Source organism: Schistocerca nitens, chromosome 11, assembly GCF_023898315.1.
Source record: "Schistocerca nitens isolate TAMUIC-IGC-003100 chromosome 11, iqSchNite1.1, whole genome shotgun sequence".
NCBI lineage: Eukaryota > Metazoa > Arthropoda > Insecta > Orthoptera > Acrididae > Schistocerca > Schistocerca nitens.
This window is the reverse complement of record NC_064624.1, coordinates 40727572-40743145: the sequence shown is the minus strand read 5'-3', so window position 1 is coordinate 40743145 and position 15574 is coordinate 40727572. Positions and strand designations below refer to the sequence as shown.

General features: G+C 38.2%; 2 protein-coding genes across 3 annotated transcripts in view; both read right to left on the bottom strand.

The window, feature by feature from the left end:
- Nucleotides 1–9283: 9283 nt before the first annotated feature.
- On the bottom strand, nucleotides 9284–10871 carry LOC126212591 (zinc finger protein 708-like). Its single transcript, XM_049940020.1, has one exon. It carries the CDS (start codon nucleotides 10869–10871, stop codon nucleotides 9486–9488), a length of 1386 nt encoding a protein of 461 aa, XP_049795977.1. The 3' UTR covers nucleotides 9284–9485.
- A 190-nt stretch (nucleotides 10872–11061) lies between these two features.
- LOC126213267 (uncharacterized) overlaps nucleotides 11062–15574 on the bottom strand; it is a 163890-nt gene continuing 159377 nt past the window's right edge. The window contains exon 7 of one of the 2 annotated variants that reach the window (XM_049940931.1): nucleotides 11062–11229. In XM_049940931.1, the coding sequence (XP_049796888.1) occupies nucleotides 11188–11229 (42 nt within the window). In that variant the 3' untranslated portion in view covers nucleotides 11062–11187. The remainder of the gene's footprint in view (nucleotides 11230–15574) is intronic. The other variant, XM_049940930.1, reaches the window with a different exon arrangement.

Genomic DNA, 15574 nt, shown 5'->3' with positions numbered 1-15574 from the left:
CTGAGCCTGACGGATGGGCAACTATCCCGTGGGTGGGCACGAAAGCAGTTCGGACATGATTTCAGTTTCTTAGAGGGTGCCTGGTTTGAAACGTGTTTACTTGCGCGCAAGCGGCGCGGTGTGGCAGGGCACGTGTTGTGCCGCGCTAACACTACACAGACCCGGGGTCACGTCGAACGCGGAAGTACCCATGTCTAAAGTATCTAGTCAGTCTAGCAGAAAAATTGAACATATTGGGAAACTGTACGTACTTTACTACCTTTTACATGAATTCTAAATACCACCAAATCCCGATTGCACCAAAATACCTAAAAAACCGCATTTGTGGTTCCATGAGGGTTGTATGAGTTTTTACACATGCCTTTCAGCCTTAGAAATGCGCCTGTCACTTTCCAAAGATTCGCCGACTTGTTACTAAAGATCATTGGAGCCTACAACGGCTTTAGTGTACTTAGATGGCCGGCCGAATGGCCGTGCGGTTCTAGGGGCTGCAGTCTTGAACGGTCGTAGGTTAGAATCCTGCCTCGGGCATGGATGTGTGTGATGTCCTTAGGTTACTTAGGTTTAACTAGTTCTAAGTTCTAGGGGACTAATGACCTCAGAAGTTGAGTCCCATAGTGCTCAGAACCATTTGAACCATTTGTATTTAGATAATATCACATTTTCAAGGCGTACTGAGGAACATTTGGTGAGTTTGAGGTACGTTTTATCAAGGTTACAGCATACATATTTGAATTTAAAGTTTTTTTCTGCACAGTCAAAGGTTACGTATTTGGGACATATTATCAGTTCAGATAAGATTAAGACACATCCACAGCTAACCAGAGCAGTTGAGACTCTTCCAGGCACACTAACATTAAGGAGATGCAACTTTCCTTGGCCTCACTAGTTATTACTGTCTTTGGTAAAGGATTATGCTGTGACAATCAAACCATTAACCAAGTTGTTAGAGTAAGGTGCAGTGCCTGAGCAGACAGGATTTGAATTGGCTATGAGGAAACTTAAATATGATTTGACAGGTTCACATTACTAATATACTGATTCTGAAAAGCCTTTTATCCTTTGAACAGACACCTCAAATATGCTATCATTGCTGTTCTTTGTCAAGAATAATTGCTAGCACTTAAATTCGGAGTCACCTATTTAAGATTTTATTTCTACAAAAGAAAATTCACTGTGGTCTCTGATTATACTGCTCTTTTGTAGAGGCTCAGTTTAAAGGACCCCAGTAGTCATTTGACTCATTGGGCGTTAAAACTAGCAAAATAGGATAATGACATATGCCACAAACCAGGCTGTTCACACCTGATTGCTGATGCACTGAGCCATAAGGTCAAAATGATTCATACTGACAATGTTTTAATAGAAGAATCGAGAGCCGTGTGGGATTAGCCAAGCGGTCTAAGGCGCTATAGACATGTGCTGTGCGGTTGGTCCCAGCGGAGGTTCGAGTCCTCCCTCGGGCATGGGTGTGTGTGTGTGTGTGTGTGTTTGTCCTTAGGATAATTTACGTTGAGTAGTGTGTAAGCTTAGGGACTGATGACCTTAGCAGTTAAGTTCCATACGATTTCACACACATTTGAACATTTGAAGAATCGAGAGATGTGCAATGTTATTGGTACAATTCTCTTCCACATTTTATCACAGTAAAATTTATTGCATGCCACATAAATCCCCCAGAGCAACAGAGTCATAATTGCAGAAAGAGTTGCAAGCATGGTTCAAATGGCTCTGAGCACTATGGGACTTAACTTCTGAGTACATCAGTCCCCTAGAACTTAGAACTACTTAAACCTAACTAACGTACGGACATCACACACATCCATGCCCGAGGCAGGATTCAAACCTGCGACCATAGCAGTCGTGCGGTTCTGGACTGTAGCGCCTTGAACCGCTCGGCCACCCCGGCTAGCTGCAAGCATGTATAATAGCACAGTATCATGACAGTTTGCAGGAATGTCATAATGTTCAAAAAGCCATGAATGCCAGAATAGACACACGGTATTGATGAGAAGATAGACAGACTGATCTTCAGAAGTACGTACAAAACTACCTGCCTTGTGGTCAGAGGTCAGCCTCACCCTGGACTTAAATTGCCTTGAAAACACTTCTAGACGCTACTGACGTTAAAAACCCATTTCAGAATGCTGCCTTAGACATTGTCAGACCGTTCCCACAGGCCACAAAAAATTATTAATATATCCTATCTATCACTGATCTTTTGCAGATTTGACTACAGGAACAGTAGCAAGTGCCTTTGTCAATAGTTAAGTTTTATCATTCGGAACTCCTGACGATATTTTGACTTAACAGAGGACTTATTTCATGTGCATCGTGTTTTTGCAACAGTAAAAATTACTACAAACCAAAAAATAGAGAAACACTCCTTTTGATCCGAAAGCTAATAGCCACCTCCAATGTGCTCATCAAGCAACATTTCGGATTTTGCCTTACCACATGAACCACTCAGTGATTGGAACAGGTAGGTTGCCTATGTAACATCTGCATAAAATAGTCATAAACATGAATCAATTAGGTATATATCCTACGAGGAAGTATATGGATGGCCTATGAGCTCCCCATTTGAACATGATAAACTCCCATTTGTCGGGGATCTGACAGAAATTGTCACCTCAGGGCTATCTGGAAGCAGATAAAGCAAAATAAATATAAGCTACCTAGAGATAAGATGAACAAAATAACAAAGGAGCTGTGCTTTCTCAGTATAAACCTGGGGACCTACTTTTGACTCGTAACCCCATCATTAAGAAATGGAAGACTAAGAAATTCATGCCTCAATACGAACTCCCTTATTCCATCATACGAGTGACTTATGTTAATGTAGATATTCATTCTCTGACCATACAGTGGTAGTACATTCTGACTGGTTACAGCTGTACCATGCTTAAGTTCTGCCACCCTCTGCAGTGTCAATTAGTCCAGCTCAAAATAATTTTTGACAAGGTACATGTATTATCATGCACAAATGCAGGAAAAAACGACAAGTTGCTGTCAGCATATTCTCAGTATGCCTTGAGAAATAAGCACCCTTATTCCTTGAGGTCATGGGATTGAGGTATTGTTTGTTTGAACGAGTTTCATGAGGTATTTTATTCTGTGTAGGCGTAATTTCACTATGGGAAGAAATGTATTTTATTGATGTGATTGTGAGTAATAATTCTGTCGTTCAGTCAGTCATTTTGACTGACCAGTGCAAACAAATTGTGCTAGACTGTAGAACCAGTCTCCAGTTGAGGCTAATTTTGACATCTTTCTTTTGCACTTTTTTTATGCAAGAAGCTGCAAGAATTGATTTCTAAAGTAGGAATGTGCCTTGCTATATTTAAGATGCTGCATATTGACAGGAAAGTAACGAGAGCAGTGATAATCTAAATGATTAAAGCGTGACCAGAAGTAATTGCTTATACAGTGGACAAGAGTTTTGAGAGGTCAGTTGTTGTATAATAATAATGTACCAGTAAAAGAGAATGTGAGGGGCAACTATTGAACATAATCAGGAAGTTCCTATGTTACTCAGTAAAGCTTTAGACGTTCCTTTAAGTGAGGAATGTCCTGTGGTGATACATGAAATTACTGTTAGTTTTGCGTTATGTGCACTAAATATTTTACATCATGTGAAATGGACTTTTTACGAACGCATTTTCACTACTGCAAACGAGGTTTAATCAGTACTACACTGTTTAAGATGATAATTACAGTTTTGAGGTAGAAGAATGTTTTACTTAACCAGCTCATAAGCAGTGCTGAAGTGAAATAGATAATTGTAGATGTTAAGTAACCAAGTGTCTTTCTAGTAGCTGCTTTTAATCGAATGGTTTCTTTACAGCAATACATATTTTTCTTTTGCCGAGTTTCGTACGTAAAACACATACACCTAATTTTCACTTATCATCATATTTCCACTTTACTATCAAAATTTACTTTAGAATTCATAGTTCTCTTGTCCACAATAGCTAAAGACTAATTCATGCAAAGAGTAACCTACAGAGGTAACGTACTTGACATAATCGCCTAAAATCTCAAAACCACATCTATTTGAAATTACCCAAGACTCTCGTAGTATACACTAGTGGGAAGTTATAATGTATAAGACCGTATTATCTCGAAGTTGTGTTAGCCTTTTGTAAACAAAGAATAACTCACACTGCAACATTTTACTAGTAGTCAGGCCAATGCATGCATATAGTGTAGCATACATTACTGTTTGGCAGCACCTTTGCACGTCAGATAATCTATATTCTTTGTATGTAAAGGATAACAACAAAAATTAGTCCTGGTCTTCGTAATTTGTGGTAGAATATGTCATACCTCATGTGGATTGATGTGGTGAAACAAGCGAGTTATGGCTACAAATTTTCCATATGCCATTATAGGAAATGTATTACGCTTTTAAAAACTACACTAACCTCGACGCTTCACCTAATTTACAATAGACCTCAGACGTGAAATTCTGAACATCACAGATAAATCCATTGTCAGAAGACACTGCTACATGTTGAGACCATAGATCCAGCATGACAATATATAAATATAAAAATATGGGGTATCAATGGTAGGTCAGGAGAATCAAAGCATAGATAAGTTGAATTATATACTACTTGTGTTGCACAAATGACTTAAATTCATTACCAAACAATGATACCTGAAAGGCACTTAAGACACAGAAGGCGTCAAATGTAGTTTCCCAGCAACGGTTTGTGAAAGGTAATGTTTAATTATGCCCAGTTCTAAATGAAGTTAAGAGCCAATCAATTTTCAAACAACAGTAGCAGCATCACTGTCATATGGATGAATAAGAATTACTTACGGTTCTGCAATGAAGGGCAGATGCATCGATTGTTCTAATTACACGGTGATGGGCTAACTGCTCTTGTCACTGCAACAGTTACTCTGGCCAAGTAATATAGTATTATTTCTTAATTGTAGTTGCGCCTCTACTGGATCTAACTCTATTCAAATGTGTAGGCACAATTAAAACGAGTTATTCCCACAAAACTTGGTTGTAGTTACCCTTATTACAAATGGTAAATGTCCAAATGGACATAATTCTGATACAACCCCACAGAAATGAATAAATGTATGCATGGATCCACGGTTGTACCAGTTTTCTGTTAGACAATCCTATGTTGCTGGCAGGTGATAATGAAGATTCTGCTAGCCTCTTTTACCCTGGTTATCTGCTAAAAAATGCATGTAGTCATTTGTTCTCATTCTCAGTAAGCAAGGAGGAATAGAGACAACTGCTCAATGACATGCCTTCTTACACTACTGCTAATGCATGACAAACAGTCATCCTGTACTGCTTGAGAAATTCTGTAGTCACGTATCATTGCAGTTATTTTCTTAACCCTTACCTGTTATTCCTGTCCCTACTACCATGCCTCTGAATCTGTTCTGTTGGGTAATTTTATACTTAAGTGGTTTTGGATCCTGGCGCAGTTCAGTCATGACTCTCATTTACGACTAAGCATTAGGAGATGGGATTCTAATATGTATTAGTATGTTTCTATTGTATAATTTTGTCATTTTGCGTATTTCGTTGCATGGGAGAGCATTACATTCCACTTAGTTAAGGACCAAACCAATGACGTACGATTTAACAATCAGTATCAATTAAGTGCATGAAACAAGACTTAACAAAACAATGATAGTGTTACAGTCGTCTTAATGATATTAGTTTATTGTGGATATATAATCAGTTTGTAATGTATCCTTCAATAACTTTGTAATTTTGACTTTTATACTACAAACTGCAGACATTATAGGAAAAGTAATAAATCTTATCAATATTATTGAGCTAAACCTCCTTTTGTATTGAAATACCCAGCAAGCCTTCGCTGATGCACCCCTTTGATGCAGTGTTACAGTCTTTCATGATCTGTGATGCTAGACCTTCACAACTGGTAACAACATTTGGCCCCAATGCTGTCATTCCCGACCACAATACTCCATTACTCCCCACAGGCATCAACATTGCAGCTACCTAGCCACTGCCCAGCTGATGCATCTTGACAGCCCTCATGCTGTCCCTGCTGGCTCAGTATATGGTCGGCCCACCTGTCGCCTCTGCACTACCACACCACTGTACCAGTGCATCATCTCAGTTGGTTGAATATGTTTCTACAATAACCAAAATTGGCCAATTCGACCCGTAAATTATTGTACTGTTATCTGCAACTTCTTAAATACTTTTGAGTTCTCTATTCCTGTCCACTTTTTTACTACATTTTAAAAATTCTTTGTTTCCGCTATTAGAATGTTGCATCCCTTAGCAAGAGCTACCTGTCCAAAGGAGAATTTTCAAACACTAAACTATTACTTTTGTAATTTTTAAATAATGAGCCTGCTGCTCTGAAGGGGGAGTGAAGAGTGCGTGGTAGACTGACAGACTGAGTGGGAAACACTTTATGAAATATGTTTCACTGCAGAGCTGGTGCTCGGCAGGGGCAGGCTCTGTACCAGTTAACACTGTATATGCCATGTTCACTTTCATACCATTCTGACAGTGAGGATGCTGATGGGATGACACTTCCAAGAAGCATCACTTGTAAGGAAAAGCTTCTAGAAAACTATCCAGCAACCAATCAGACAGCTGTTAATGGTCACATAGGGCCATAGGGCACAGCTGGGATCAATTTGGCTAACTCTTGGCAACCAGCTTTCAGTCTGATCAGAGGTGCCCTTCCATCCTATTCTCCAGCACTATGCCTCTGTCTGTTAGTGGCTTTAGGGCTAAAGTTCTGATGTAAACACCTGTCAGTTGTTTCAAAGCCCTCTCCATTGTTGTTTCTTTATACAATGTGCTTGATTTCCATGTACTTCTAGATCCTCATCCTACAACTGACTTGTACTTGAAGATTCTTGTGCAATAGTTTATTCTGTCGTGATTAGCTTAGGTTACTATTTAAATAGGTGCAGTTACACTCTTTAATTTATGGGTATGTACTGTGTTTATGTAGACTCAGTTCTTTGGGTGGTTTTCCACTCTACCACTGCTTACATCTCGTGTACCAGAGAAATGCTATATTACCTATCTTTAGCTAATGCATATAGACATTCAGTCCATATTGTGTACCTTTTTTAACATGTTACTTCAAATTTTACTGTTTTTCTTAGATATTCATAATATGTATAGTCGCCACACTTAGTAGTGTATTGTCAGATTCATCTGAACATAAGGCTATTGTGCAGAAGGCCAGTTTTTCTTTCCTTTTATTGGAAAATAATATTTAATACAAATGTATGTGGATGTTGCCCATTATGAATAATCTATACAGCAGTTGCAGATGTCCTATCATGAGAAAGATGGAAATCTAATCACATCACTATCAAGTGTCATAGGTAAAGTGTAGCAAAACAGAACAGTGCCAATCACTTAATCATGACTATCTCCAGTTGTTATGCATATGATGTGATATACTAAACCACTTTCACCTATAACAGATAGGTAGGACATCAAAATTAAAAACAATCATTCTGAAATAAAAAAATGAAGCAAAAGTACACATTTCCAAAAACCTCATATTTATTTACACAAATTAAGAAAAATATCCAGAATATAAACATCTTTGAATATAGCACAAGAAATATTTAGTACTCGCATTCTGAGCTGTCCCAAGTGTTGTTGTTGTGTATACAAATACCTATTTCATTTTGTGTAGAACTTATATATTATTAAATGCTGCCATCATGTTGAATGCACATGACGCAGTAAGTAGAATACGGGTCTATAAGCAGACCAGAGATTAACAAGGAATTATTCTACCAATCAGATGGGTTGCAAACATATAAATCCAAAGACATAAGGACTTCAGCAAAGGGCAAGTTACAGTCGCATTGCAGCTGGGAACTAGCACCTCAAAAGTGATGAAGCTGGTAGGATGGATCTATGCTACTGTTGTGAACATCTGTGGAAAGTGGAAGAAAGGTGATAAATCTATAACCTTATGAAAAGTTGTAATACATCTACACCATCACAAATCATGGAGATCAGAGGCTTGCTGCTCTGTAAAGCTGGACATGTGGCAATATCCAATGATGGTTAACAACGCTGGAGCAGCCATACAAGTTTTTGAACTCAAAATTCAATGTACATTCTTCAACGTGTGGCTCTGCAACATATGGACACTGTATGTTTCCATACCCATCCACCAAAATGTTCAATTGCAACTGCAGTGGGCAAGTGATCATGGAGGCTGGAATGAAGGTCAATGCAAATGTCAACTAACAGGATGGCTGACATTTCCTGTCACATCAGGTCAGTTGTCACTTCCAGATATACTATTATCTAGGTGAATGACATGGGGTGTCACTTGGGCTCCTTTGTGACATCTGGTAGTAATTTAAGGAAACGTGAAAGTTGCAGACTATGTGACCTTTATTGCAACTGCATAGATTCTTTCATTCCTGATGTGCTGTCCCATGGTGAAGGCATCTTTCAGCAGGACAACTGTCCTTGTCACATGTGCAGAAGGGTTCCACAGTGGTCTGAATAGCATGGCAACTAACACTGATGTCTCAACCACACCATTTAGATGATCTGAACGTGTGGAATACAACCTTGCAACATATATCCAGAAACATGTAAATGACATGTCAAGTCCACATCATGTAGAATTGTCGATGTATTGTGTTCCAAAGGTGGACAAATATGCTAGTGAGCAGGTTGCTATATTTGTTGTTACGTTTACTAATGCAGGATTAGTACTAACAGAACATAAATGTACACACTATTAATGACACATACAGCAATTCTCTCGAGAAAACATACCTGAGTAAAATAATTGCCATAATCACGTTTCTCCAGTGTTGAGTTTACTAACCTGAGTGAAGGAAGTGCTATTAATATACTTTTGCTGTCACTGTTTCTAAAATGCAGAGTTACAAGTATTACATTATGACTATGTTTGGAATAATAAGCAACAAGTCATCACGTTTCCTTGGCCTTATACTGAATATTGTATGGTACTTATGATTATTGACAAAGGTAAGAATTTATCACAATTCACAATCTTCTTGTGTCAAGATCGATGGGAAAAAGCAGCAGTGTTAATGACAACAAGACATTTGATTCATGTTTTTGGATTATTTAGTTATAGAATTTCTTGACATCTCAAGCTGCAAATATGGATTTTTATATTGTCAAATTATCTGTTACCACTCTATAGTACACACTGCAGGTTTTTTACCGATTATACCACATTTAATGATATTTCACAGGCATTACAATTTACTATCCCCATGCTACTTTATAGGCCTTGAGGGAACCAACCAGGAAAATCTATTTGCGTAAACTAACAACTACTTGTAGTTTCTTTCTGATGTGAAGTAATGTATGTGTATTGAGAAAATCCATTTGAGTGAAACTTTTGTCACAGATATCACATTTGTGAGGTCCCCTTCCAATGTGTTCCAATGCATGTGTCTTGAGATCACCTGATCTAGCAAATCATTTGCCACAAGTATCACATTTGTGTGACCTTTCTCTGATGTATATGAATGTGTGTCTTGAGATCGCCTGACCTAGCAAAAGCTTTCCCACAAATCTCACATTTGTGAGGTTTCATTCCAGTGTGAATTAACAAATGTCTTTTGAGATGACATGACTGGGTAAACGATTTGTCACAATTCTCACATTTGTGAGGTTTCTTTCCAGTGTGAATTAACATTTGTTTCTTGAGATCACCTAACATAGTAAAAGATTTCTCACAAATCTTACATTTGTGAGGTTTCTTTCCGCTGTGAATTAATGTGTGAGTCTTAAGATGACCTGACTGGGCAAACGATTTGTCACAAACCTCACATTTGTGAGGTTTCATTCTAGTGTGAATTAATACGTGTTGCTTGAGATTGGCCAACATAGTAAAAGATTTCCCACAAATCTGACATTTGTGAGGTTTCTTTCCAGTGTGAATTAATATATGACTCTTGAGACTGCTTGATAAAGTAAAACATTTCCCGCACATCTCACATTTGTGAGGTTTCTTTCCGGTGTGAATTAATGTATGAGTCTTGAGATGACCTGACTGGGCAAACGATTTGTCACAAATATCACATTTATGATGTTTCTTTCCAGTGTGAATTAATACGTGTTTCTTGAGATCGCCTGACACAATAAATGATTTCCCACAAATCTCACATTTGTGAGGTTTCTTTCCAGTATGAATTAATATTTGTTTCTTTAGATGACCTGACTGGGCAAACGATTTGTCACAAATCTCACATTTGTGAGGTTTCTTTCCAGAATGAATTAATACATGTTTATTGAGATTGCTAGACAAAGCAAAAGATTTCCCACAAATCTCACAATTGTGAAGTTTCTTTCCAGTGTGAATTAGAATTTGAGTCTTGAGATGACTTGACTGGGCAAACGATTTGTCACAAATCTCACATTTGTGAGGTTTCTTTCCAGTGTGAATGAATACGTGTTTATTGAGACTACTCGACAAAGCGAAAGATTTCCCACAAATATCGCATTTGTGAGGTCTTTTCCCGGTGTGTATGAAGATATGTCTTTTGAGATCACCTGACCTAGCAAGCAATTTGCCACAAATACCACATTTGTCGGTTCTTTTTGCAGTAAGCAGATTAGCCTGGGCACTGATATTAACAGCTGTTGATAAAGTTCCATAATGACTTGTTTTCTCTGCATCATTTGTCATATGTACGTTACTCATGTCATTAGAGGACTTCTTTGAAGCTTTCCAAGTTTCCTCATATGAAGATTGATCATTATGTTCTGCAACAGAAACTTCTGGCTCATTATCCAAGAAGATAATGCTTTGATGCTCGTCACTAAAGCCGTATTTTCCATGGTTGCCAACAGTCAAATTTTGATAATTCTCACTCATTCTCAAATGTTTTTTCAAACTAACATTACTGTGAAACACCTCACCACACCACTCAAAAACATACGAAGGTGGTTGTGTGCCATCAATGTGCATAAACACGTGCATTATGAGTCTGTATTTTGAAGGAAAGCTCTGTTGGCAGAAATTACAGCTATATACATGTAATTCCTTTTTCCTCATACTACAGTCATATTGGGTGGCAACTGAGCATTCTTTATGAATAACCCCATCTTCTGTATCAGTACCAAACTCGTGTGTTGACTTCTCCATGTCTATCACCAACTCATCGTGGACCAGTCTATGGTGACAATTTTCTTCACACGATACGCCACAGCTTCCACCAGTACTCTGAGTCAATCTGAGGAATGAGGAGAATGTTAAATATTGATATACATACAACAAAGAAACAATATTTGAGTGTCCATAAATCCAGTACTATAAGCTGCAAGTAATAAAAGTACATACAAAATTACTTTTTCAGTAACTCTCAGTGATTTAAAATTATAATATTCCACAAGGAAGGAAGGAATTGAAGAAGTAAAAGTGGTTTAAAACGAAAATAACAAGAGGAAATTCAATAATGGTTAATGTGAGTCACTGACAATTTGATCTGAAATTTTTAGATAAGAATTAAAATAATTCACTTTCACGTATTACAATATTTTAAAAATACAATGTTACACCAATTTATTAAATGTATTAAAAATGTATGTTACACATTTAAATTCAAGGTTCTTGAGTTCAAGGTAATTAAGATTTGATTAAAAGAAATAATTTTTAAATGTTCCTCTACCGTTATCTTAGCTCTGTAAGTGTCGTTCCTTTGTTTTTGCAAACACTTTCACCTTTGGAAATGATAAATTAATTCACCTCGTAAACAGATGTTGTTTTGTTTGATTCCCCATGAGTCAAGAACTAGTGCAGGCTTCAATGTTTTGATTAGGTATCTAGTATGGATGTTTATCAGGTGGTAATGATTGTTCATGAACATCAATGAAGGGAAAAAAATTTGCATACTGATAAATGAATGTATCTAAATGACACACCTGCAGATGGTTTTAATCCACGACTGTGTTTTTGGCACTGCAACTCATATGAAGCCTTGCACAACTGGAGATACTGTCTGAAAAGTATATTTGCAGTAAGCCTTTTTGAAAAATTTTACATCTTCCCAACATCTGGTCACCTGGCATTGCAGAACACCGTTGACTGAAGGACACACATAAATTGCCACATTATCTCCTAAACACTGCAGGCTGACGCTACATATTGAGTGGCACTGATAACAGCTGATGGATGAGCTACCCCCATAGTATCTGGGTCCCATTATTCCACCTGCCGTAAACCCTTTAACACAGAACAGAACTGTCATGACTTTCAGGTCCCCAGTATGTGCATCATGTTGGACATGAAAGATTACTAAGTACTGAAGGTGTGCATTGTCCCTTGTTTTCTTTTGTTCTGACTGTAACTTTTGACTGTTTTGCATTTTGTTGGGTATATAGTTTTGTTTGGCATGGTATCTGGTAAATTTCGAGTGTTTTTAAACTCTTAACTGGGATCACACGATTTTTTTAATGTAACTGGTTTCATGGTGTGTGTCAGATTCCAGAAGTTGACAACTGAATCACTAAATATTGTAACTTTTTTTAACTCAATTAGTTACAACATGTATTTTCATACATATCGAAGTGAGGTAACAGAATATACATAACGAAGAAAGAAATAAAAAAATATACAAGTAAGGCTTCAAACAAATACTTTTCTATTTCTCAAATTAGTATAAATAAAACTTACAATTAGAATTTTATGCTGTGCCAGTCAACCATAAACAAACGAGAATAAGAAACAGAATTTCTGGAAAACTTCAACAATACATAAATTTTGATGTTAATTACTTATCAATCGTTTTAGAGACCTCCACGTAAGCATTGTGTACGTACTGGGTACTTGTGTCATATCCTTAATCTTTACCACACAACATTTTTTGTGCCAGGTACATTCATGAACTATTCATGCAGTGAGGATGGAAGTGTGCATGTATTTTATCAACACACATACTACAGCTTGGACAGTGACACTGCTGATGGTTTACACCACATTTGTTAAAATTTTTGGCACTATAGCTGTCACCTCTACTCTATTCCTCCTCTCGATTCTCAAACCAAAGATCTGTCATTATGAACAAAAATCGTTTCTTATATTCTATCTATCTACTCCTGTACCCCTCTATCCAACAACTACTCAGGTTGGGAGATTAATGGGACTTCGCCACCTTTAGTCAGTCTTTCAGCTGAAACTGGTTGCGAAGTGCCATTGCATATGTAGGCTAGTATTACAATGGGATCGCCACTCCCAAAGACTACACCCCCTCCAGGACAGAATTAATGTACTGAAACTGTCTGCATCCAGCGTAACCCATGGGAGACTGCGAATGTCTGAAAGTGTTTGCAAGCTGTGTAACTGAGGTGGAACATGGGGACCAGCCCAGTATTCATCTGGTGGGATGTGGAAAACTGCCTAAAACCCACATCCAAGCTAGCCAGCAAACTGGCCCTTTGTTGTTAATCCACTGGGCGGATTTGATATGGGGTTGGCGCGCCTACACAAAACCAGGAAGCAGGGCAATAGTTCTCTTGGCTACCCAGGCAGGTCGTTTCTTACACCACCGTGAAAATATTACTAAGGAAAGATTGTCATTGCATTTGATGCCAGGGTTGGAGACTGCTGTGAATACAAGCAAGCCTACTAAAGCTTTTATCTCAGAAATATCAATATCCTGCAAAGAAGGTATGTTTTTTGAACATTTTTATATTATCCAGATTTTGTTTCATCACTGTTGACTCGCATCTAAAATACTTTGAGGGAAAAGCACACCTGATTTCTTGTGCAATGTCTATTTCTACTCAACACATTAACACTAAGTCACAGGGCAGGAATCTGCAAAGCAATGTTACATTGTCTAGCACAAACATTGCTTGGGTCATGCATTTCTCCATTTGAGTTTCCCCTACCATAAAAGTAGGAATCATGATAACAGAGGACATAGTCGTATCATCATTATCATTTCCACCACAACCACCACCACCACCACCACCACCACCACCAATTTCTGAATCTGTATCACCAATTTCCATCATGCAATTTTAATGAATATTACAGTCACCCAGTCCTTCATAAATCATTTATCCAAAACATACATTGAAGTACGGTTCTCTTACTTTCAGAACTCATGGATTATGATGGTGATTGGGGTTGATTATGATTATTCGTTTGTGGGGCGCTCAACTGCATGGTCATCAGCACCTGTACGAAGTCCCAATTTTTACACAGTCAATTTTTTTACACAGTCCAATGTAGCCACTGTCACGAATAATAATGATGACGACGACGACATAATTAGGACAACGCAAACACCCAGTCACTGGGCAGAGAAAGCCCCAACCCAGCCAGGAATCGAACCTGGGACCCCATTATCCAGAAGCACCAATGCTAGCAACTAGACCACGAGCTGCAGACAGAACTCGTGGATAATAATAAGTCCATTCAGGTTGGCTTGAATGGTTAGAGATGTGGCACACACATCATATAGTAAAAGGCACTGACAGAAGTCACCATAATTATTACACTGTAATTAACAATAATAAACACAAGCTGATGATAAAAACCCCTGCTGAGTAGCAGTCAGAGAACGAGTGTAGTATATCTGCAAGACGTCATAGCAACTTTATTATGAATTTACTGAGGGTAAAATTGTTTGCACAGCACCCTGTTTCCATAACAAGAAGTCGATCCAAGGCATTTTACGTGATTATAATTAAACTGACAGTGTTCTGGGTGCTGCAGTGTGGGCTCTATACTTTGCAGGATGCTTTAACATTGTAAGATCTTCATTTACTTGTATCCTCACTGAGTCCACTGAAAAATAATTTTTCACTTTCCGCCACCAGGTGAAAATATGGCGCTATAAGCAGTGAGAATGAGGTATCAGTGCAGGAAAAAATACGAGAAACGATCAGACCAATGATAATGGTGGTTCTGGTACGTTTATTAGCATATGATCAGAAGTTATGTGTTCAAAATGGTCTAATGACTGCAACATGCTGTATCCATGACATGACTTGGTTAATAGTTGCCTACAGCATATCCACTGTAATCAGGTTGATTGTTATGATATGATATCCTTCTGATCAGGGTTACCTGGATACATCCTGAATACATTTTTCACATATCCCAACAACCACATGTCGCATGAATTTATGTCAGGGGATCTCGAAGGCCACATATCTTGAAACTGCCTAGATATAATGTGGGTCATACCAAATGTTTCATGAAACCAATCATTCAATACACAACTGACATATCATGCCATCCCATCAATATAATTATGCAGACACCTGTGTTCTTGAAATGTTGGAATCATATTGCATAACAAGGTCCTTATAAAGTTCAGATGTCACTGTACACCTAACAGGTCCATGACAGAGAATGAAGGGTCTAGTTAAATCACGCCACACTGTCATGTAAGCTGAGTGCAGTGGATGTTCCTGCACAAGACTTGGGAGGACAACCCCACATGTGACAGTTCTGTGCATTCACAGCCTGGTGCAGAGTAAAATATGCATTATCGATCCAAAGAATATTCCCCAGGCCAAAAGTCACCATTTCCATGCATGCCAAAAATGAAGGCAAAGTCACAGCAT